The sequence below is a fragment of the Lynx canadensis genome, chromosome A1, assembly GCF_007474595.2.
Source record: "Lynx canadensis isolate LIC74 chromosome A1, mLynCan4.pri.v2, whole genome shotgun sequence".
NCBI classification, from domain to species: domain Eukaryota; kingdom Metazoa; phylum Chordata; class Mammalia; order Carnivora; family Felidae; genus Lynx; species Lynx canadensis.
The window spans coordinates 228,387,023-228,412,239 of record NC_044303.2 but is presented as its reverse complement, the minus strand read 5'-3'; the positions used below and the strand labels follow the sequence as shown (position 1 = coordinate 228,412,239).

General features: G+C 47.8%; 1 protein-coding gene across 1 annotated transcript in view; it reads left to right on the top strand.

Moving 5' to 3' along the window:
• TRIO (trio Rho guanine nucleotide exchange factor) overlaps positions 1-25,217 on the top strand; it is a 354,997-nt gene that overhangs the window by 317,329 nt on the left and 12,451 nt on the right. The window contains exons 38-49 of the mRNA XM_030332423.1: positions 4,435-4,583; positions 5,788-5,854; positions 7,179-7,282; positions 9,973-10,042; positions 11,993-12,082; positions 12,653-12,745; positions 13,709-13,759; positions 14,043-14,120; positions 15,060-15,251; positions 17,305-17,482; positions 19,983-20,830; positions 24,817-25,064. Coding sequence (XP_030188283.1) covers positions 4,435-4,583; positions 5,788-5,854; positions 7,179-7,282; positions 9,973-10,042; positions 11,993-12,082; positions 12,653-12,745; positions 13,709-13,759; positions 14,043-14,120; positions 15,060-15,251; positions 17,305-17,482; positions 19,983-20,830; positions 24,817-25,064 — 2,168 coding nt within the window. The remainder of the gene's footprint in view (positions 1-4,434; positions 4,584-5,787; positions 5,855-7,178; positions 7,283-9,972; positions 10,043-11,992; positions 12,083-12,652; positions 12,746-13,708; positions 13,760-14,042; positions 14,121-15,059; positions 15,252-17,304; positions 17,483-19,982; positions 20,831-24,816; positions 25,065-25,217) is intronic.

Sequence of the window (25,217 nt, the reverse complement as noted above, 5' to 3'; positions counted from 1 at the left end):
AATAAAAGCCCCCAGCCTCTCTTACCAGTCCATCTTCCAGAGGTAACCACTGTGATCAGTTTGGTAGATTTCCCTGCAGACGTTTTCTCGGCAGGTGCACACATATGGGGGGAGGTGAGAGGGACAGGATGCTTGTGCCTGCGCTTTCTTTCAGAGTGGATTTGTGCAGTTTTTAAGATTTTGAGACTTCATATATCTTGAGGATCTTCTCACATCAGTACATACAGATTTACTTCATTTTTTGTACTGGCTGCACAGTAGTCCACTGTATAGATGGCAGTGATCATCTCCTGAGGGCTTACTCTGACCCAGGCCCCATTCTAAGTGTTGAGCATGTATTAACATATTGGAAGTCCAATGAGGTAGGTACACACTATTGTCATTTTATTTTACACATGAAAAAACTAAAGCCACAGAGTTTAAAAACTTAACCAGCCACGAAGGAGCAGAGACCTCATTATGCTATAATTTATTTAAACACATCCCTAGTAATAATACGTACGTGTGTATGTGTGTGTGTATAAAGTTTTCAGTTTTGCACTACTGTAAACACCCATGTTGGCTATGTGTGCGTGGTTGTGTCTGTAGGGTAGATTTTCAACGTTGGAATTGCCAGATCAAAGAGTATACTTTTTAAGTTTAGACATTTATCTTCCTTCCATCAGGTATTAACTGGGTAATGTTAGATCATTCCCATTTCTTCTACCCCGAGACAGCTTCTAATCAATCATCTGATCATTCTAATCATCAGAGACTACAAAAGAAACTGTCAACCTATCTCTGGTACCACTGACCCTCAGCACACCTTCAGACACTTCCAAACTAATGAAACTATGGTTGACTCAGTCAAGTGGGGATTCTGTCAAGAAAAACTCCAGACTGTCTCACTCCACCATCACTGGAATTTCTTCTCAGGCAGTCATGTTCTGAAAGTGACATGATGGGCTTGGAAGTTAGGAAGGTTGCTAGTACTTGGTAGATAACCCAAGAACTTGACCCCACTGGTCAAGAATTTGGGATCATTGCAGTTTGAACTGCGCTAAAGCACATCCTGGCTGTCTCTTTGAGACAACTCGATTGATGGTCTAAACAAAGGGTACTTAAGTTGTACCCAGTGAGCTTTCAAACACCCTTAAACATTTTTAAAACAGTCATTTGTACTCCTCAGTTATGTGATCATTAAAATTATTCTTGTCTAGTAATTGAAATAGTTTTCCCAAGCAATGCTCTGAGGCAACTCTTTGTCACCCTGCCAGGCCATCATTGTGCAAGTACTGACATCGCATTCCATTTTAAGTGGACAGAGATTGGTTTCTGATTAATTCAGATGCGCTTCCAATGCAGAGGAGTTCTACGACACGGTTTCGTTCAGCTCTTACTGCTTTATTCCTTATTCTCAGTTTTAAGGCATTGAACTTTACCAGTCGAAACTAAGTTCTTTCTACTCACTTACGTTTCTCCTTCAGTTAACAGGCCTAAAGCTCTTGGCGTCGTGGAAAGGGCGTAGGTTTTGGAGTCAGGTAGACTTGTGTTCAAACACTGCTGCTTACGCTTAGGCTCTCTGAGCCTGTGTCTTTTAGCTCTACGCTCGGTACAAGTGCTATTTGCTGCTACGCTGCTAGCAAGGTCCCATCCACATGGGCAGAGTCACTAATGCCTGCCCTTTCCCTGGTGGAAGGACCGTATTTATGCTGTTTGGGATGGACTCACCCCCTCTTCATTGTCCATGGAATGTAATCTAGATCCTGCCCTCTTTTTCTGACTCAAGGGACACATTGCTGTGTGTTGATTTCCTGTCACTAATCCTCTGATGTCAAACGAGAACTGCTTTTTGTCAATGAAAACTCTGAATCATGTTAATACCCTTTAGCCTGCCCTCTCACGTGACCCTGAGCTCCCCCTGCACACTTATCACGTGCCAGAGATGCATAGTCATCTGCCCCCGTTTTCTTATGGGTGACCTCTCAGGCTGTAGCGCCTTGGTAGTAGAATTTGCACACTGAATCAGTTACCCTTCAAAAGCTACATGTTAGCTGAACTGGACTGGGAAGAAGCTGTTCAGCTCTTGTGCAGCGTGACGTTCAGGCACCTGAACTTAACCCTAAAACCTGCTGAGTCTGTCGGAAAAATAAAAACTACCCTGAAAACTATTTCCTGGGATTTCGGCCTCTCTCTCATCCCCACATTCCTGATCCTACCAGGACTTGGAAGAGGATGCGTCTTGCCTGCACGTCGTTGGCAGTAGGGCAGCAGTGGCCAATAGCCACAGCGACTGTTTGAACTTGACCCTGGGGTTTTCTTTTCTTCGTCGATTGAAATATAAAGGGAGATCTGAGAAAGAATGAAAATAAGTGAAATAAACATCTACCTCAAGAATACTAGAAGAGCAAGAGAAATTAATGAGTTGGACAACAGAAAAACAGTAGAATCAATAAAACCAAAAACGTGTTCTTTCAAGAAGTAATAAACATCAGGTAACCTTCTCAAGAAAATACAGAGGAGGCACAAATCCACAAAACATGGAATTATATGGAAGTGGCAAACTAAGGAAATTAAAATAACCATAACACCTTCTGTTAAGCTCTTTGAAAGTAAATTTCACAACCTGGAAATTTATCAAAACTAACCTTAGAGGAGATGGATTGTCTGTGCAGACCTGCCTGCATCTAAGGAACAGAGGGAACCTGCCCATAATACACCACCAAACCCGTAGTGCTTCGCAGATAGGTAATCCATCCGACTCTGTGACGTCCCAGGAGTTTCAGTCCCGTGGTGGCCTTTCCCTGGTCACGCCGCCTGTGTGAGAGCCGGCGGGCAGGAACACCAAACCACCATCGCGTCCGCCGGGACGTCTGCACCCTCTCCGGCTGCCCAGCTGGGTTCATGCCCGGCACCTCTGTCCTTTGGGGTCCAGACAGCCACTCCGCCAGCCGGAGACCAGAGCTTCACAGACCCCAGTGAAGCACCCTGCTTGCAGCTCTGTTTGAAGGGACATCTACAGACATCTTCTTGGTTTTCTTTCTTTTTTATCACCATTGAAAGGAGCAGAATTGAATCCAACGAGCATCAGCTATTTCCTTGCAGACCTAGACGGGAGACAGTGCGAAGCACCCCGTCCTCCTCCAGACCCCTGTCGCCGTGATCCATGAGCACAGAGCAAAGCCCTGCTATTTCCCACAGAGTGCTGGCTTCCAGTAAAGGTCAATAACTATTTACTTAAAAATAAGAGTGCTGTTTTCTCATCAAGCCCCGTTCCTTGACGGTTTATCACAAATAAGCACAGCAGTTGGTATGTTTCCACAGCTCCGTGGGTTTGGTGAACAAAATTACATGGACTGACTTTGTGTCCTTAGAGCTGTGCTTAGTGACAAAGCCCGCACTGGTCTGCTACCCTCAAGGGGAGAAAATTGGACGAGCATTGGAGGTTTTGATTTGATAGGAAATATTAAATGTCCTGAAGTTTGTATTGAACTTTTTGTTTGAAGATAAGCTAATCACACTTTCCCAGTTCAGTTGGTAAACTGCCCCTTGATCGTCTCTGCATCTCCAGCTGGGTGCTTTGGAAATTTTAAAAGAACCGTAACCCATACCCCTAGGAGCTTTAGGAATTCAGGGTAAGAAACACAGTTAATATGTACCAACGAGAAAGCAATCAGCCGCTAATCGTTGTCACGTTAATCCAGGGGCAGAAGTCCACTTCCAAGTCAGATGTGTTGACCACACCGCAGAGCTCTGTTCGAGGTTCCGCAGGGCATACGACACTGAAAACAGTCACGCGTGAAAACCAAAATCCAGTGGGGAGTGAGAGTCTAGGATGCGTCATCGAGACAGCATGACGGCTGCTGCTGCCCAAGAGGAGGGAGGTCGCAAGTGTCCAGAAACAGAGATCCGTTTCACTGGGCGATCTGTATGCACTGATGCGGGAGTCAAGGCTTCGTGGATAATGAAGAAACAAAGCCCACGTTCTTTAACGCAGAACGCTGATGTTGCCATGTAGCCACCACTATGGGACCCCGGTGATGTGCCTGGGGTCGGCTGGCCTGACGGAGGAGGTTCCACGCACTGGACAGGAATATAACCGAGAAGAAAATGGCTACGTTCGAAATTCGTGATACGTCCAGAGATGGGTGCAATGCTCTGCTGTACACAAGTTGTATCATTTCTAATTATTTGGTGACAAAGAATAGAATGTATTAATGCATATAAATTCACTGTCCTCTTTGTTCTGACTTATTTACCCAGCTCCTCTTGCTCCATATTGGTATTAATAGTGGGGGTTTTTGTTACCAAATACCGTGTAATATCACAAATGTGGATCTTCTCATTTTATAGTCCGGCTTTCTGTATTTTCTGGTTTATGAGATTTTCCGATCCTAATTTCAGCCTCGTGGACTGTAGGCTGGAAACATGACTGGTGGTCTGGTTTTCTTTCAGGCTCTGGAGGACCGGCCCAGCTCACTCCTTGTTGACCAGGGAGACAGTAGCAGCCCCTCCTTCAACCCTTCCGACAACTCCCTTCTCTCCTCCTCTTCGCCCATTGATGAGATGGAGGAAAGGAAATCCAGCTCCTTAAAGAGACGGCAGTAAGAGATGTTCCCAGTGTCACTGTCGGCTGTGCTCTGGTCTTTGTCGCCTTCAAAAATGTGACTGGGGTTCATCTCTGAATCAGGGCAACCAGGAGATCCAGGGTCTCTCTTTGAATAATTGTGTATATGTTTGAAATTCTCTCAGAACCTCTTAAGGGTGAAGTAAGCCTTAGCTGCAGGTGTTTGTGGTTTGTTTGTTTGTTTGTTTGTTTGTTTTTCTTAGAGTTTGGAAAAATGTTTGTTTGTTTGTTTTGTTTTGTTTTATAAGCTGTATGCCCAGCGTCAGGCTTGAGCTCACAACCCCGAGATTAAGAGTCACACATTCTTCCAACTGAGCCAGCCAGGTGCCCCTATAGCTCTAGTTTTTGTTATTTGCATGTTGTACTTTATTTATAAATGATACGCGCATGTCTCCTGTCACTTGTAGGGGGGAGAGTGCTGTGCTTTCTATCGTATGTATAGGTGTGAAGGAAAAGAAAGCAACATAAAATCAGATGTAATCTGATTCAAAACACTTGAATATTTTTCAAACACACCTTCCTGATAGCGTCTCAGTTCCAGTAAAGCTGCTTACGGTAAAAAGAGTCCTGAAAAACATTACAAAAGGTTTAAACTTGCCTTTGGAGAAGAGGGAAAACTTGTATGCTGCGTGAGGGCAGATACTGGAGTTTATTGAGTGCTCTCTCCCAGCAGTCTGTATCTGGTACGAGATGCCCACTCAGTGCTGGTCGAATGAACAGACCAACAGACCTTTTCAAGGCCAGCCGAGGTGGTTTGCTTTTCAGAGCAACCGATTGTCTCCTCTTATCGGAGAGGCCTTAAACAGTTATGAGTGGTCAGACCCAAGGCTTTAAATATCTGAGTTAAAATTTTTTCTTACATGTCCAGTGAAGCTTAAAATAATTGTTTCAAAACAAAACAAACTTGCTTCCTTTAACGTTGTGCCTTTATGACAAATTTATGTCTAAGCCTCTCTTTATTGTCTGTATATGTGATCAGAGTCCACAGCGGTCATGGGTCATGTACATGAACCTGTAAGTGATTTGGGACATTCAAGAATTAGAGACCCAATTGTGTAAATTTGATACATTACAGATCCAGTCCCAGCAGGAGTCTGACCTGACAAAAGCAAAGTGCCAAAGAATTCATTTAGAAAATGAAGAGTTGGGGTCCTAACACTCGTTTTTCTCTCTCTTTCCAGCTATGTTTTGCAAGAACTAGTGGAGACAGAGCGTGACTATGTGCGGGACCTCGGCTGTGTGGTTGAGGTCTGTGTTTTCAGAGATTTAATGACCTATATCAGACACCAAGCGTTGTCAAGGGAGTATCAAACATGTACACCAATAACTTCTCAAAAACTTTAAAAACATTTGACACCCCCCCCCCCCGCCAAGAAAACTAAGTTTGTGAAAAGTGAAATTTAGCCAGTTATCTTAATCTGTATTCACCTTTAAATGCTTTTTTCACATAACGCATCTTTGACATAGTCATCTTTTTTTACAGTTAAGTTTTTAAATTATTTTAGCCAACCGCTGCGTTTCTTATTTGGGGATCTTGCCCTTGGTGATTTACAAAAGTGGGTATCCCTGCAGAAACAGGAGAGCGTCAGTGGTGGAAAAAGTCAGCGTGGCCAGCTGTGGCTTCAGGTCCATCCTGGGTCCACCTGGGTTCGGGGCTGCTCTGCCACGGCACTAGGCCACTTACTTCACTTTTCACGGAAGAAATGCAGCACTGTCGTCGTTGCCCAGAAGTTGCTGTGCACTGTGGAGCCATGACAAAACCAGTGCCATCCACACTGGATCAAGGCCATCTCCAGGCTTATCCCTGGCATTGAAGTTCAGGGCGTAATCATATTTGTAAACTCAACTCAGCAGAAAGCTGTTTTTATACCACAAGATACTACTGTTCTTTCAGCTTTGTAAATATATCTAGGTTGATACTTTTTGGGTGTTCATTCCATTAAAAGTAACGGCTTTTACAGTTAATTGTGTAACCAAAGATGTAGCAAGCTCGATGTGTCTGCCTGCAGTTATTGTTAACAGTAAAATAAGTTGAATTTCTTAAGAGATTCCGGTCAACGCTGAATCCCATTCAAGTTAAATGGAAGTCATAAGCCACATTTTAGCAACATATTTAATCAACTGCTGTTAAAAAATCAATTTATGAAAGGAATGTTGTTAAATTCTCATTTAACGAAGTATGTAGATAATCCAAAAAGAAAAGGAAATCTGTTTATATTATGCTGAGAACAGAGGAGATATGTTTTTGGCCAAATAGTTAATGTTTACAAGCTGATAAGATGATTTGTTTTTGTGAAACCATTTACATTTAAATGTCTTCAGTTCCTTAGAAGAATTTGGATCTATTAATTCCCAATAGTTCAAGGAGAGAAAATCTTGGCACGGCATATAGACCATACATGCGGTGCCAGTGAAAGACACTTTTCATATAGGATTTTTGCTTGTTTTTAAACAAAGAAAGGGTTGTGAGGCGTTGCACATGTCTGTTTTGTTCTTTATGAGCGTTGATCCATAAATCATTATCTGACTCCAATACGTTCACTGAAACAAACTTATTTGTGAATGCTCACAGGGCTACATGGCTCTCATGAAAGAAGATGGTGTTCCTGATGACATGAAGGGGAAGGACAAGATTGTATTTGGCAACATCCATCAGATTTATGACTGGCACAGAGAGTACGTAAAATACATGCCATGCCTGACGGTGCACACCCAGCGTCCTCCCTTGCTAAACTGCATCGTGTCAGGCAGATGGTAACGGGTGTTTACCGGTTCGCTTCCTTTTATTACCTGTAACCTCGTGGAGGTAGCTGGTGCAAAGGAAATACAATGTGCCAAGGAGTTTTGTGGTAGCATCTCGTGGCCAGGGGAAGAGTCTCTTCTGTGTGCTGGTCCATCCGGGAAGCCCGCCGGGGGGTGGCTGGCCTGACTGCCTGAGGTCAGAACCTAGTCCTGACCTTGAGCCATTTGCTTCCCTTCCCTGTGTCTCCGGCCTTCGTCTGCACAATGCAGTTCTTAGTCTTACCATCCACCGCACGGGGTTTTTGGTGAAGGGAGACTGAGGTAACATATGTAAGGTGCTCAGAACAACATCTATGTAGAGTAAGCTTCAGTAAAGTTTCCAATTAGAATTGCAGCCATCTGTTGAATAATTACAAATTATTTTAGAGGGCTTTCAAGATACTGTTTTTTCCAAGAATTTTAATGAAAAAAGTAGACATAACTGCACACGAAAATCAGATTTGAGCCCCAATACATTGTCGCACCCGTCCTCATCAGGAGGAGATCCACATGGGGGCTGGTACCACAATACATTTGCCCCTTCAGGTCACCTCACTGCTGATTTTTTTTAAGTTTATTTTATCTATTTTGAGAGAAAGAGAGTGAGAGTGAGCAAGCACGAGCAGGGGAGGGACAGGGAGAGGGAGAGTCCCAAGCGGACTCCAAGCTGTCAGCACAGAGCCCGACATGGGACTCATGCCACAAACCATGAGATCGTGACCTGAGCCGAAGAGTTGGATGCTTAACCGACTGAGCCACCCAGACGCCCCACCTTACTCCTCATTTTAAAAATCCTTAACCACTTGCGGATTGCTTAATGCCAGCTGTTGATATTGTTGTGGGATGTTCCAGCTGCACTGTTCTGTTCCCATGACCTAGACTGGCCACCTGCTTTCCTGTTTTTATGTGCATTCCTGTCCTCTCGGCCCAGAACACGTTCCCATCACTTTCGAAGCCCAGGTCAAATGATCACTGTCAATTAGACGCGCTCCCTCCTCTTTGCAGATAGCATACATAAATGTGCTTTTTAAACTGTAAGATCCTATGCAGATACAAGGAGGGGTTATCGTGGTAGGTGTATCAAGTAGTGTTTTCTTACTTCTAAATGTATCTGTCCTAATAGAGTGTAAAACCTTTGAACCCAGGTACAGGGTCATCATTTTCCTATTACCCCATAGTATCTAACTCAGTTGGACTCCTAAATACAGAATGGTCAACTTCAGGCACGGCGTAATTCATAGACTTCCCAAGAAACTACAGCGGACCTAAGTGTAAGAAGGGATCTTTGGTGCCACTCTCTAGTCTGCCACTTCCAGGTCTGGTTCGGAAGCTGTGATGGGAGGGGAAAACGGCACAGTGCTCCTGGGACGACCACCTGGAAGTGGGGCCTGCCACAGGGTGCAGAGCTATCTTAAAACCCCAAGTGCTAGAAACTTCCACATAGCATTCATTGATGTGCTGGTTTGCGGGTTAATAAAATACCAAACAGGGCGCCTGGGTGGCTCAGTCGGTTAAGCATCCGACTTTGGCTCAGGTCGTGATGTCACGGTTTGTGGGTTTGAGCCCCACATTGGACTCTGTGCAATCAGCACAGAGCCTGCTTGGGGTTCTCTTCCTCTCTCTCCGCTCCCCCCCCCCACACGCTTTATCTCTCTATATATCTCAAAATAAATTTTTAAAAAAACCTTAAGTAAAAAAATAAAATAGCACACATAAATATCAGCGTGGGTAAGTGATCAGTAAGGTGGGCAGATGTCTTAAAGTCGGCTGTGCACAGCTCTTCTGTTTCTGTGCTTACACCTGATTTCTGTCTTAATGGGAGCTAATTAACCTAGAGGCTAATTTGGATAGTATTTAAGAAAACTTTATAAAACTGACACAGGTAACATATTCAGTATTTTACGTCTATTTTTCCCCAATCTGAGCTCCCTAAAAATTATCATAGAATGAATATGAATCTCAAGTTTTCAGAAATAAAAACAAGCAATCATCTTGGAAACCTTTATTTTTTTCTCAGTATTCAGCCATGATACATATTTGCTTATGTCCTTAAGAAAAATGAGACAAAAAATGTGGATTGTCCAAGAGAAGGAAAGGTTGCCGGTCATGGGATGGTCTCATTCTGCCTTGTCTTTTTTGATTGTGTGTCTCTTGTGGTTTCTGTCCTAACAAAATGTTTTTTGTGCACATTACATTTCTTAAGTGCATACCTTACATTTTCCAGTTGATTGTGTCAAAACAGACTATTTTGAAATATAAACCTCAGTCTAAAATCAGAAGGCCAGGGGCACGTGGGTGGCTCAGTCGGTTGGGCGTCCAACTCCAGCTCAGGTCATGATCTCTCACAGCTTGTGAGTTCGAGCCCCACATCGGGCTCTGTGCTGACAGTTCAGAGCCTGGAGCCTGCTTCAGATTCTGTGCCTTCTTCTCTCTGTGTCCCTCCCCTGCTTGTACTCTGTGCCTCTCTCTCTCCCTCTCTCTCAAAAATAAATAAGTAAATATTTAAAAAAATTTTTTTAAATAAATAAAAATAAAATCAGAAGGCCAAATTGGAAATGGCTCTAATATTTCTCTTCTCATTTCAGCTTTTTTTTAGGAGAGTTGGAGAAGTGCCTTGAAGATCCGGAAAAACTAGGATCCCTTTTTGTTAAACATGTCAGTACAATAACATTATTTCTGTTCTGTTCTGATATGGTCATGCTTAGTAACTGATTTTTCAGATTAAAGGAGAACTCACTGGTAGTTTACAAAAGCTCTTCTGTTGAGAATAAAATCAAACCGTGCAGTGTCAGCGAATTGGAATTAAGCCCCCCTCTTGGACACAAATGACCTGCTTTCCTGGTCACCAAGCCCCAGCTGGCTGTTTAGCTCAGGGCAGTACAGAGTGGCCAGAAGGACCAGAGGCAGACCTGAAGCAGAACATCTGGGGATGTCTGTCTGTGGACAAACACGTGTTTAGTGAAGATGGTGATGTACCTAAACATACAGGAGGTTTCGCATAGGAGCCAAATATATGTGCAGATCTGAAATATGTTAACATTAAAGGTCTCTTTAGGAAATTCTTCTGTAAAAAAAAAAAAAAAATTAGTGATAAGAGTTTTGGCATTTTTTGCAAACCTCTTGAATGTCTGCCTTAACAGAAAACAGATGGATTTTTTTTTTTTATATATATCTACTTCTACATTCATTCTATTGTGGAATTTTTTGTGGTTAAAATATATGAAAAAAAAAATCCGTCCTCATACAGATCGAGCTGGAAAGGTACTAGTGTTTTGATACTCTTTTCAGAAAATTATGGCTAGTTTTCTGAGATGTTACACCAAAACTCGAACAAGTGATAATATCATAAAGCTTAGCTACCATGTAGAATCGGACAAGCCCTTGCTGGACTTCTCCCTTGCTGTTACACTAGAAGCCATGGAGGCAGCTCGCATTTACAGGCTTTCACCCTCACACCAGCTTGTGAGATCATGCATTGGTCAGTTGGAAAATACTGGTCAGTTCACCAGGTTAGATCTTCCAGATGCTGAGACATTTTGTTATACAGTATCAAAAAGTCAGAATTGTTCATGTCACCACCCCTCTTTCTAGACCAGTCTTTAGGTGTTGTCGAGAAAACAGTGGCAGGTGTGGGTTTTCCGCAGTTCTCTACCTTGACAGCTCAGAGTTTTATTATTAACAGATACTGCCAGTTTGCCTTGGAACGACACGCTTCTTTTGTTCATGTTCCAGAAAATGTCTGCCAGATACCCAAGTATAAGTAATTACATTTTGTGTCCATCCTTCTCTCAAGTAAAAATGGCAGTCCTCAAAAACCAACAGTTACTTTAGCCCCCAGCTCAGTGCCACAAATGGTTTTGCTTGAGACAACCCATCATATGCACCAGAAGTGTTACGAGGGAGGACCTCTGTTTTGTCACAAGAACATTAAAAAGATATATACTCCATGGTTGAGTTTAAAGAAAATGGACTTTTATTACTGAATCCGGGACATTCTGAGGTAAAACCGGCAGTCTTCTGCCAATGTGTGGGGGTGAATATATGCCAAGATGCCAGCTGATTTTACACATCAGCACGAAGAAAGGGGTAAATGACATCTTAGTATTAGTTGGAAAATAGTTTTGACCCTCTGGATCCCCTGAAAGGCCACAGGGGCCCCCAGAGCTCTGCACACCACACTTTGAGCATCACCGGATTGAGGGGTGGCTTGCTGGGTACCTGTCTCCCTGCCTTCAGCGTTTGAGATTAAAGAGGCTTTTCTTGCGTGCTAAAACCAACACTTCCCAAGACCACTGGGCCATTTGGAGGGGCGACAGTAATTCTTCATTTGAAACCAAGAACCCCGTCCTCTTGTTGCCCCTGGTTGCTATTTGCCGGGTAAAGTGAGGGGTCTGAAATACCTAAGAGGGCGATGAGGACAGACTGCTTTGGGGGCTACAAAGCAGAATGCTACCCTAGTCATGTATCTGGAATGTGCTCCCACGGGCCTGAACCACGGTTTTAAGAAAATTCCCTTTATGAATGTGCTGAAATGTGCATGTACTCTTATATTCTAGTTGAACTTCCAGTTGTTTTAACCCATCTGTTTGCCTTTTTCATTCCTAGGAGAGAAGGTTGCACATGTACATAGTTTATTGTCAAAATAAACCAAAGTCTGAGCACATTGTCTCAGAATACATTGATACCTTTTTTGAGGTAAGACCCAAGATGGAAACAAAGCATTTCTGAATCTTTTGTTAAGGCTGATGTCAAAAATTAAAATATCATGTTTGCCAGGAATGAAGCAAGTCTCAGGAAGTTAGCCTCAGTTATAAGAGTTCTGAACCTGTTTCTTTCCTGTAAGTCAGAGAAATGAGTAGGAGTTCAGCCTGGGCTTGTGTACTCCCTTAGCTTTCAGAAGACTGGGGTCATTGTTAAAATAAAGGGGTTTATTTAAACAGTTTTGAACCTAAGTCTCATTACAGATTCAGAATAACTCATGATCTAAACGTTTAGCCTAAAAATAAAACGTGTTTGTATGAATAAAAGAAAGCAATTGAAAGAAGGTCTTTAAACAAGGAAAAAAGACTTTTAGAAATAGCCCTCGGACGTTGAAGAGGCCACTCTGAGAAGTCGTGCGGGCCTGGTTGGGTTTTGTGCAGCGTGGCCGTCTTCCCCACTGCCTTTCCTGCCGTGTAGTTAGCATTTCCGACCGTTAGACTGACTTGACAACCGCCTTTTAAAAGACAACACTTAAGACCTTTCTTTTCTCCTTTAAAACCCCAGGACCTAAAGCAGCGTCTTGGCCACAGGCTGCAGCTCACAGATTTGCTCATCAAACCAGTGCAGAGGATCATGAAGTACCAGCTGCTCCTGAAGGTGAGGGTTTGCTGGGTGCAGACTGGGAGTCGGGCGTTTGTTTGGTGAGAAGGCCAGACGAGTGAGGGGAAGGAAGTTTGGGCAGGTGAAGGGACTCTTTCCTGTGAAAAAATACCCAGCAGTCTTCTTCTGATTTTAAATTTTTTTTTTTCAACATTTATTTATTTTTGGGACAGAGAGAGACAGAGCATGAACGGGGGAGGGGCAGAGAGAGAGGGAGACACAGAATCGGAAACAGGCTCCAGGCTCTGAGCCATCAGCCCAGAGCCCGACGCGGGGCTCGAACTCACGGACCGCAAGATCGTGACCTGGCTGAAGTCGGATGCTTAACCGACTGCGCCACCCAGGCGCCCCAGTCTTCTTCTGATTTTAAATATTTCAGAGTAAATTTCTCAAAATCTAATAAGGCACCTTTACATCAAGGTCTGAATCAAAATGTTAGTTGAAGTGAACTTTTTCCTCACCACAGAACCATTTTCCTGGCTCTGTCGACTCTGTATGTTCCCTCATCTTCCTGGGGTCCTGGGTTAAATTCAAATGTCAGTCCCCACCTGTTGCTTCTTTTGGCTCTGACAGGGCTCAGGGCCCTTGAGTGGTTTAGATTTCTAAGCACGATTCAAGGCAAAGCCACACGGTTTTCTGGGACAAAAGTGACTGTTGAAATGTATTGAGATTCCTTCGAATACGAATATATAACTTGGAAGCTGGGTATCTACAGAGATCAGAGCTGTGTTGGAGTAAAAGAGGAGCCATTACCTGCTTAGATTTGGTTGATTTTGCTCTGCTACAGCTTGAAATCCACGTAAGGGTATCTTTTCACCAAGTTATTGGGAGAAAGAACTGAGAACACGCAGCTCAAGCGCCTGGCCCGGTGCCCGGCACATCAGGAATGATTCAGAAGGTTAGCTGCGTAGCTGCTGTGTGATCGTCGCCCCTATCATGTTCTCTCTGTGCTTCTTGCAGGACTTCCTCAAGTATTCCAAAAAAGCTAGCCTGGATACATCAGAATTAGAGGTACCTACCTCCCCCCAGTGTGCTGGCCCAGCTTTCCCCTAATCCCCCCATGTCTCCCATGTCTCCCAAGCATCCCACTCCTGGAGGAGTCTGTCCCTGGGGCGTTGAGTCCCTCCACTGGGATGTGCCCTGTGTACACGAGGGGGTGGGGAAGTCAGGAGGTGGACTTGGGGGTGGATGTGAGGGTGAGCACACCAGCCCTCCCCGGAGGGCGCTGACCATTGGTGCTATCTCTCACGCGCTCTCTCTCTCTCTCTCTCCCCCCCCCCACACACACCTGCAGAGAGCGGTGGAAGTCATGTGCATCGTACCCAAGCGGTGCAACGACATGATGAACGTCGGGCGGCTGCAGGGATTTGACGTAATGCGCCTGTTGTTTAAAGTCACCCCTCTGGCTTCTGTCACTTTCTCTGGTCTTGGATTATTTATCTTCCCAGTAGAAAGTTGATCCTTTTGCCTGGTTTTCTGTCTTCTCTCACTTTACTTGAACCTGATTGATATTTTCTTTCAACTTTTTTTTGGTGCATTTGATTTGCTTTTTGAGGACCTTCCTCTGCTCAAAGCCCAGCGCCTGATGGCGGAAACAGGCAGGACTCTGCTTTGTCTCTTGGAGCCTCTGGTGCTGTAACAGCAGAGTTTCCTTTCCCGGCAGGTGGTGGGAGGCAAGGGGCCCCTTGCACATCCATCGTCCCTGGGAGCTTGACTTCAGGACGGCTGTGTTCAGTGTTACTCTACCAGACTTCCCTAGGAGTTGCCAGACGAGGCATATTATACGTTGCCTATTAGTACCTTAAAAGACATTCAGAATTTTTTTAAAATTCAACTACTGAGTAAGGAAAGAGGACAGGTTTTTGCTTTTCTTGCCTACTGTTCTACTAGAGAATTAGGGTTTAAAGTTCGGGCTCTGTGGTTCTCAAGAAAGCACAATCTCCTGGAGGGCTTCTGAAAGCGCAGGACCCTGTGTCTTTCTAATGGGTCCTGCCAGGGTGCCCGTGCAGCTGGCACAGGGATTGCGCCTTGACAGCCTGGTTCGGTGAACTGTTTATACACTTTCAATCCACCTTGTCTTTGATTGTAACGGAGGCCAGAGACTCCCACAGAGGTTGGCAAGAATTTTGTCTAGATGACTATTCTGTTGGGGGCTAAGAACTCATTATAATTAAAGAAAATTTTAAGCTCTTTAATTAATAGAAGAAATATACATTATTCTATGGGAACAAGAAAGGAAACAGAACTTCCTGTATCTTAACTTAGAATGCAATGTTCTCTTCTCTTCCTTTGCACCCCCCCCCCCCTTTAGGGTAAAATTGTTGCCCAGGGCAAGCTGCTCCTGCAGGACACATTCTTGGTCACGGACCAAGACTCGGGACTTCTGCCTCGCTGTAAAGAGAGGCGGGTTTTCCTCTTTGAGCAGATCGTCATTTTCAGTGAACCACTTGATAAAAAAAAGGGCTTCTCCATGCCGGGATTCCTGTTTAAGAACAGCATCAAGGTAATGTGTGTTTGTGTGGACACACGTACCCGTCACGCTGATGAACTGTTTCCTTTTCAGTGATGAAATGTCTTGATCCTTTGTTTATTAAATGTTTGGAGAATTTCCTCAGATATTTTAGAACTTGTAAAAATTCACTCCATCCCTCAACTGCGTTCTGAAGTGGCTGTTGTCTTGCACGCATCTCTGTGTGTCCACAGCCGTTTCTCGTCACGGTTAAACATGATGAGAAGACCTTGTCTGGGTTCGTTCTTGTGTACCACCATTCCTGTGACCACGTACAGCTTAAGTTCAGAGTCACGGATGTGGAATATTGCTCTAAGACCAGAGCAGAAAGCTTTCCCAGTGTCTTATTCTTTGCCTCCAGCCGATGAGGACACACTGAGCCATCAGAGCTGGGCGTGGGGCCACAGGGGTAGATAAGACAGGCAGTCTGTGCCCTGGAATAGCTTGTTCTCTGAGGAAAGAGAAACACAAATAAGTAAACATAAGTAAACATAAGTAAAATCATTGCAAACGGCCCCGAGTCCTATGAACGGGACAAACCAAGGGCAAGGCAGAATAAAGCAGAGGAGGGGGCTTGAGGGCCTAGCAGATGGTCCCTGGGAGATGCAGCCTGCTCACCCACCTCTCCCTCCCTGTTCTTTCCACGTTGGCAGCCGTGCAGCCCTGAGCTCAGAAGGGAGGCGTGCATCCCTGTGTTAGAGCCTCCTACCATCTGAGCCCTGAGGTCTCAGCACCCAGGTGGGACACCACACCATCCAGCTCCCCGTCAGGCTTCTGGTGGCTACCTGCAGCAGCCTCCCTGCTTCCCCTCCCTTCAGGCTGGGAGAGGCTCCTCTGCCCAACAGGACGTGGGAGGCATCAGGACTGGGCTGCATGAAGCTTCGGGCCTCTCCTGCCTCCCACAGTCCTCCGAACGTCTTCCTCCTGACAGACTCTCCACTCCATTCCAGCAGCATAGACACCCTCGATATGTTCTTTTCCATGTCCTGCTTCTGTAAAACTGTTTTACATGTGATACCACATATAATTTCATAACGCGTTATACTAATAGTCAGGGTTTTTGGTGTTTTTTTTTTTCTTCAAAGTTTATTTATCCATTTTGAGAGAGAGGGAATCCTAAGCAGGCTCCACACAGTTGGTGCGGAGCCCAGCATGGGCCTCAAATCCACAAACCGCAAGATCATGACCTGAGCTGAAATCAAGAGTTGATGCTTAACCAAGACTTAGCCACGCAGATGCCCCAGTAGTCAAGTTTTTAAAATGGCATCATTTTATTTCTGGGGCAGAGAAGTCAGGGATACACAAACACCGGGCCATCATAAAGGAGTCAGAAAACCGGTAACTCCCAGGCCCTCATTTCTAGTTAATATTCAAGCACTTAGTTAAATTCTTGGGAATCCCCTTGTCCCTGAGTTAAGAGAATCACCGAAAAGCATCAAGATGATGATATCCAAGGCAATAAAGATGACGGCTCAACCAAAAAAAGTTTGTTTCAGTTTTGACGTAGGATGAGCTTTACATCGCACCTAGCTGCTGGGAATCCATGTGCTTTCGTTGTTGGCGTTGTAGTAAAATACACACAAATTTACCACCTTGGCCGTTTTTCCGTGCACAGCTCAGTGGCATTAAGGACATTAAGTACGTTCACATGGTTGAATCAACCGTCGCCACTGTCCATCTCCAGGACTCTACTTATCTTGCAAAACCAAAATTCTGTGCTCATTAAACCACCATTCCCCATCCCCCCCACCAGCCCCTGGCACCCACCATTCCACTCTCTGGCTCTATGAATTTGACCACTCAAGGTACTTCATCTAAATGAAATCAGAACCGTATCCGTCTGCTTGCGACTGGCTTATTTCACTTCGCATAATGCCCTTGGGGTTCATCCAAGTTGCGGCGTAGGTCAGACTGTTCTTTTTAGGGCTGAATAGTATTCCCTTACTCGTTCCATAGCCCGCATTTTGTTTATCTGTCCATCAGTCAGTGCACGCTTGGGTTGCTTTCACTTTTTGGCCATTGTGAATAATGCTCTAATTTTTTTAAGGTGAGTTGCCTTTGCCTGGAGGAAAACGTGGAAAACGATCCCTGTAAATTTGCTCTGACATCGAGGACGGGTGGTGTGGTGGAGACCTTCACTCTGCACTCGTCCAGTCCAAGTGTCCGGCAAACATGGATCCATGAGATCAACCAAATTTTAGAAAACCAGCGTAACTTTTTAAATGGTAACGTGTGTTCTTGTCTTTCTTTCTAGAAATCTACACATTTCTATTTCTGTTTCTCTTCTCTCTACTATGACATACCTAATAATGACATATTTAGCACAGACTGTGTTTCAGGCCCTGTTCTAAGCCCTTGTTTTATTATTACTTCATTTCCTTTACACAGTGATCCCTGGTGGCAGGTACCACTATTATTCCATTCTACAGACGAGGAAGTTGAGGCACAGAGGGGATTCGTAATTTATTTCAAGCCCCACAATTTCTTCATTGCAGAGTCAGGATTCCAAGCAGGCCAGTTGGCCTTGGGCACATGTCCCACACAGTCTCTCACACCATTTGTGCCCTGGAGCCCTGTCCTGGGAGGGGAATGCTTGAGAAAAACTGAGGCAGCAGACAGAGGTGGCCCTAGATGTCAGAGACATTTCTCCAGTGCAACTTTGAAACTTGGGTTGGCTGGCGTTGCTCATCCATACCTTCCACTTGCATTGGAAAACAAGACATATTTGTCCTTCCCAGCTTCCGTGACATGAGTGATTACAGAGGAGCCAGCAAAGCACCTTAGGGGACATGTCTTCTCCACAAGGAGATGGACCATACTGGCCTTTTTAGAGCGTTCCTTTGACTCTTTATGTCGGCAACTGCTTGCTTCCCTTTGTGATGGCCGACTCTGACTCTGGTTCTAATTTGGCGATCATTGAAGAGCTCTGAGAATTCAGCCAAAAGCTAAATACTCATCTAATGTCTTCTCTCATGTCTGTGTTATGTCCCAGCCCAGTAGGATGTTGTAACTTCTTTGTCCCCATAAAACCACCTTCACACCTCACATGACATTCCAGAGCCAGGAACATAGGCAGTCAATGAAAAATCAAGGGCAAGGTATTTTGGGCCAAGAAGAGGTCAGCTGCCTGGGTGTTAACTCAAGCAAGATTGATCATTTTTTACATTTGTAGTTGGAATTGGATACGTGGGGCTTAGTGGGGGCCAGGGGACGGTCCCTGTGTGTGTAGAAAAGTTTTGCACCTAGGACGGTGAGTCAGTGCAGGCCTCTTTAAATGCATTGTTCTTTTTTTTTTTTTTTTTTTTTTTTTAATTTTTTTTTTTCAACGTTTATTTATTTTTGGGACAGAGAGAGACAGAGCATGAACGGGGGAGGGGCAGAGAGAGAGGGAGACACAGAATCGGAAACAGGCTCCAGGCTCTGAGCCATCAGCCCAGAGCCTGACGCGGGGCTCGAACTCACGGACCGCGAGATCGTGACCTGGCTGAAGTCGGACGCTTAACCGACTGCGCCACCCAGGCGCCCCTAAATGCATTGTTCTTAAGTGATGCATTCATTAAATGCTAACCCATAGCATGTAACTGTTGGGAAATCTCTAAATTTTTACCATCATCTTCAAAATAAAAGGAACTGCCTCCCAAACAGGAAGCCTGTGTAGGCCTTGCTGTTAAAGTTTACTAGACACTCTCTTCAGTCTAGGCAAAGTCCTATTCTGGAGGGTTGAGCACCATCAGGAATGCAGTGGGGGCTCTAAGCATGTCACATCTCTCCCTCTCGCCCTTTGTTCCAGTGAGAGGTCATGGCCAAGACAGACTTAGTAAAAATGTCATTCGGCTCCAAAATGCTTGTTCACACATGCCCGATGTCCCCCCAGACAGGAAGGGGTTCTAATTGTTGTATTTCTCAAAAGTTTTAACACTTTAAGAATTTGTGTTCGTATTTCCCCCTATCTTACTTGGCATGTTTCCTTCCGTCCCTGCGGATGATTACCTAACAAATGAAGCCATTGAAGTCAGGAGATGGGACGGCTACTGGACACCCCCCCCCCCCCCGTCTGTCTTTGTAGAGCTCTTTTCCTTCCCTCCCCTCTGGTGCCAAACCTGCAAAGCAGGGGTGGTTCCTAACACCATCTGTGTGCCCTCAGGGTAACCAGGGGTATTCCTGAACTCTCAGCAGCTTCTTTGCTCTCTGGGTTAAAGAAGACTTTTGTGGCTTCGGGCCTGAACTCTCCCACTGGTAGGAGCCCGCTGCTGCCTGAGATTCTCCCCCAGGGCAATTGGACTTCCACTTGGCAGGGATGCAAAGTCTCTGCTTGGTGCTCCCGGCTGTTAAAAGTCAGCCCCACGGTGGCCCTCCTGCCCCCTGGACTTGGCCTTCTCTGCCCCCCGGACTTGGCCTTCTCTGCCCCCCCGCCCCCAGCCACTCACACAGGCACACCTCCCGTGATGGAGTCAGTGTCAGTTTATAAGTAGGAGAGCAGCATTCAAGGCCTTTGCCTTTTCCTTTGCTGATGGATGGTGTCATTCTGCCACTTCCAGGATGGGTGGCTGCTTAGAGGTCGAGATGGCTGGCTACCAGTCACATGGATGAGCCACGACTTGAGGGGGGCGGGTATTCAGGACCTGCATATCCTTTTGATTGTATCCTGTGCCTTTCTCCTTTGCCCCACGAGGATATTTTTCTTGGCGTCCTGACAGTCTCCTCTGGGTCTCCCCTGTTTTGCAGCATTGACATCACCAATCGAGTATCAGAGGAACCACAGCGGGGGCGGCGGCGGTGGCGGCGGCGGCGGCGGGGGCAGCGGCGGGGGAGGGGGCGGCGGCGGCGGAGGCAGCGGCGGGGCCCCCAGCGGCGGAGGCGGCAACCCCAGCGGCGGCCCCGGCAGCTGCAGCGGCCTCCCCAGCTCGAGCAGAAGCAGACCCTCCCGGATCCCCCAGCCTGTCAGACACCACTCCCCCGTGCTGGTCTCCTCTGCAGCCTCGAGCCAGGCAGAGGCAGACAAGATGTCAGGTACGTCCACTCCCGGCCCTGCACCGCCCCCTCCCGGCAGCAGCCCCGCCCCGGAGGCCGGCCCCGGCCAGGCCGGCAGGCGCGCCCCGGGAGAGCCCGAAGGCCCCGAGCGAGAAGCGGAGCACATCCCCAAGATGAAGGTGATCGAGAGCCCCAGGAAGGCCTCGGGGAATGCCGCAGGCGCCGGCCGCGATGCGGACGTCAGGGAGGCGCGGGCCAACCCGGAGGACAGCCGCTCACGGAGCAGCCTGGGCTCGCTGCCCCTGGGAAAGCCCAGGCCCGGGGCCGTCTCGCCTCTGAACTCACCTGTGGCCACCGCGTTCCCTTCTCCCATCGGCAAGGAGCCCTTTCCCCCCAGCAGCCCCCTGCAGAAGGGGGGCTCCTTCTGGAGCTCCATCCCCGCCTCTCCCGCCAGCCGGCCGGGCTCCTTCACCTTCCCGGGGGACAGCGACTCCCTCCAGCGGCAGGCGCAGCGCCACGCGGCCCCCGGCAAGGACACGGACCGCATGAGCACGTGCTCCTCGGCCAGCGAGCAGTCCGTGCAGTCCACGCAGAGCAACGGGGTAAGAACGCCCGGCAGCCTGCGCCCGCCCGCCCCGCTGCCTCTGTCCCGCCAGCTCTTCTAAACCTCCCCGTGGCCGCCGCTCTCCTCCTACTAACTCCCGGCTCTCCGGCTCCTCCGGCGCCGCCCGCAGAGGTCGGAGCCCGCCGACGCCCCGCGGGCCTGGACGGCGCGCCTTCTAACCCTCCTGCCGCGGGGACAGCGCTGCTCTCGTCTCTACTAACTCGCTCCTTGCTTTGTGTGTGTCTCCTTAATATGGGAAGCAGATCAGTACCTTGCGAACGCAGCGCCTGTGCGTCTCTCACACTCTCTGACCAGCAGAATATCTCGGAACTTCCTTTTTACCCCTGCCTTCCTCACACACGTTTTTTAGAGGGGTCAGCGTCCCTGCTGTTTACCTCCTATTTCAATTGGAATCTGTACACTTTCAGCTTTTTGCTCATCGCTTGGTTGTGCTCTTTTATGCCTTAAATTATCTTTGCAGCGTTTTTGACTCACCTGCTGAAAAAAAAAAAAAAAGTCCCTCGAGAAAACTTCCAACAGCAATTCACAGCAAACTAAGCAGACAAAATAGGGGGAAAGGAATCTCTCCAGTGGAAATGCTTGCTTCCGCCAGTTTCACTCTGGAAGAGAGAGAGACTGCCTTAGCGCCTCTGGAGCGCGGGCTCCTGCTGGCGGGGAGCGAGGCGGAGGCTGGATGCCGAGCGACCTGCGTTCTGCCCGGCAGGGGGCGCGCTGCGGGCGCTCCGGGCTTCCTCGCCCTCTCCTAGGCCCGTTGCCTGGGTCGTGTCCTCAAGCAGAAAGGTTGCTGTGGTGGGGTTTTCCCCCATTTCTGTGGCTTCCTCACTATCCTCCCCAGCTGTTTTCCTACACGGCAGATGGCCTGACCTTTAACACTTTCCTAAAGGCATGCGTGAGGGAAGAGAACTGTTCTAACGAGTGTATGTTTGATCGCTTTATAAATTTTTAAATACATTTCCCTAAAAGGGTCTGTGTCTCTCATTATGAAAACGAATCTGGCTTTTGCATGTCTCTCTTCTTTCCTCTGGACTTCTATTAATGCCTTGTTTGGGGTGACGTGGCCTTTTCTTTTCCTTCTACTTGTTACATATATTGTTAAACTCGATCTTTATACTTAATTGAGAAAGAAATCAGGAAGCGGGTCTTGGTACGTTTATTTGCCCTTGACTCTTATTTGCAAAAATAAGCGGTCGGGGCAGGCAACCTCTGCAGTGGCTGTGGCCAGTGTCCTGCAGAATAGCCTGGCCCCCGGTTGGGTATGAATTGCTAGGAATGCAGGTGAGCAACTTCAGCCAGAGAAAAAGAGGCAGAGGTCGCAGGATTGCCTGCCAGCATCTGGTGGAATACTCGGGATGCAGGCATGGTCTTACAGCTGAGACCCCTCCTACGAATTGGGCTCATCCTAACCTGGACACTCCCCATAAGCAACCGAGGACCTTTCAGAGTCTGTGCTTCAGAATGAACCTCGACTGCTCCAGCACAGGGCAGCCCGTGATGGTCGCTGGGCTCCCATGAGTGTACAGATAACAGTCACCACCTGGCTCCCTCCTGGGATGTTCACCCTGAGACAAAGGCATAGTCAGTCACATGTGACATATGTCCCAGCTTTAGGCTGCACAAGCTGCCTCTGCCTCTCGCTTTTTTTTACGTGGTAGGTAACCTGGAACGGGAAATTGCCAGTGTTTTAGATGAGTCAAAGTGCCTTACAGAGATGCCCTGGAAGGCTGGGACGACCACCAGAGGCCTGAATGGGGATTTGAAAATGTCCTCTAGGATTCTTAAGTATTCCAGTTAAAAGGAACCATCGCCCTGCCCCATTTCTGCCCATCTGGGTCATCTTATCCTCCTGGCAGGTCTGCTTTGACCACCTTCCTCCTTGACTACTTCCATGGAACTGTCTGCACTCACAGCCAAGCAGCTGTGCCTAACCCATGGCCTGGGTCCTTCTTCCTCCTTTAATGGGCACCTTCCAGAAAGTTCTTCTGAGAACAGGAGTGGAGTGGATGTGGACCAACCCAGACAGTGACTGTGCCAGCCCCCAAATGTGGATGCACGATGTCTCTGCACCTGCCCACCTGGGCAGCAATAGAAATGCAACCCTGCCTTCGTCTCAGAAGCCAGGTGGCCCGTGCACATTCCTAACCCCCACTCTGTAAGGGGGTAATGATTGTGCCAGCTGGGAAGGCGGTTTTGAGCATTAAATGAGATGGATTTTAAATGCCTGGTACTTAGCCTGGTTCATAGGGCGTGTTCAGAAAATACCAGTAGCTGTTGTTGTTGTGGCAAAATTAAGAGACAAAGCTTTGTATGCGTTATTGCCAAAAGCGGCTATGCCACATAAGTTGCTTTTCGTTTGCGTTCTCTAGCAAATTTGGCTTCGTAATCTCAAAATTATTGGTTATTGCTATATAAGTCAGAATCCTAAAGTACATGCTCAAAGAATACAATGGCAGAAATGACTATGCACAGCCCGTAGCCTGACGTGGACAGCACGGGCATCCACGAGGGGCAGGTATCCGCAGCCGACTCCGCCAAGACAGGAACAGAGCTTGGCACTCCGCTGTGTTTCCCTTAAATATCCACTGCGGGTCTGGAGCCCTGGAGTTCTCGGGCCGCTGACTTGCTAATAGCAGCCGGCCGTCCTCTGCCGTGTGCCCCAACACCAGCCCGGCAGCCCGGGCTGACCTGTGTGAGGCGGGATTGTCCGGCAGGCGCGACTGCACCACCCAGGACCTGCCCCAGGCACCCAGGAGCCCAGCAGAGGCTAGTGTCCTCGAAGCCCGGGGGATCCGTGAACGTCCTGACGGCGTCGTTGGCGGAAGCCTCTGAGAACAAGCAAGCAGGAACAGGGTGCCTGATGCCCCTTCCCACGTCCCACCCGTTGGTAGAGGGGATTGAGCAAGAGCTAGCTCAGGATTGGCCAGTGGTGTCAGCTTCACCCCCTTCCCCGGAACAAAGGGGTCACTTGGCAAATGACAGCTTGAGACAAACACTGCCATTTGTGTGTCTTCCGCTCAGCAACTAACGCCACTCGGCCCACGGGCCTAGGTAGGTGGGCTTCAGAAATGATCTCTGTTTCCCTTTTGCCATCTCGCCTCGTTGAGTTCCTAGATAGGTATCGCGCGTCTGCTGCCTGTCAGTCACTGTGATGGACGTTAAGGACACACAGTGGACGAGGAGGTCGGGTACTACCAGGAGGACTTCAGGGTGAGAGGAGCATAGGCTTTCCCACGCCAAGGTCCGTTCCCGAAGCTTGAATCGCGAGGCCCGCGGTGTCCACAGCTGCCCTGTCGTGCTGGGTACTCTGTGTGTTACTGTGGCAACGGCACCTTCCGGACGCTCGAGTCACACAAGCTCCTGGAAGGGCCACTCACCGAGGGACACGAGTGACTATCCTTAGGAGCAGGGCAGTAGTCGATTTACTTTTCAGGTATCGCTCATTCTTTCAGAAGGAAAGGAATAAAAGGTGACCGTGGTGAGGCATGTCAACAGCTCGGCCGGAGCCGGCAGCCTGTGCTCCGAGAGAACGTTTTCTTTGGCAGATCTGGGGCCGCTCCGTGGTCTAGTGTGTCAGCTGGGGAGCTACTCTCGGGGCTTTTTAATTTAATAATGCTTTTCTAGGTGAGCGTGGTAGTCCCCGTGACACCCCCACAACCTAGATCTAAGGTAGCACGGCACCGGCAGGAGGACTGAGCCATTCCTTTGAGGTGCAAGGAAGATGGGGCTCAAATCATCTCCCAAAAGCAGAGTGTCGTCACTGCGCTGAGTCGCCTTAGATTGTCGCTCACGTTGCTTTCTAAGTTTTCGGTGATCGGGAAAGAGGCACAGAGTCAGCTAACGAGAGAGTGGCTCCGAGTCTGTGTGGTGAGCACTGCTCTGGGCCGGCACGAGACGGCGCCCACGGATGACATCACACCTCGTTTCAGTTCCCCTCTGCCTTTCTCTTTGTCCTCCCTCCCACTCCAGAGTGAAAGCAGCAGCAGTAGCAACATCTCCACCATGTTGGTGACACACGATTACACGGCAGTGAAGGAGGATGAGATCAACGTCTACCAAGGAGAGGTCGTTCAGATTCTGGCCAGCAATCAACAGAACATGTTTCTGGTGTTCCGAGCCGCCACTGACCAGTGCCCCGCCGCCGAGGGCTGGATTCCGGGCTTCGTCCTGGGGCACACCAGTGCAGTCATCGTGGAGAACCCCGATGGGACCCTCAAGTGAGTGCCCGGTGGGCCAGCCGCGGGGACAGGGGCCCGAGCGCGCACGAGGCCCAGAGGCCCCGCTAGAGAGCTGCGCCATCGTCTATCCGTGCGAGTTCATCTCCAGGCGCAGTGCGGAACCCCAGAGTGAAGACGGGGTGGCCTCTCATC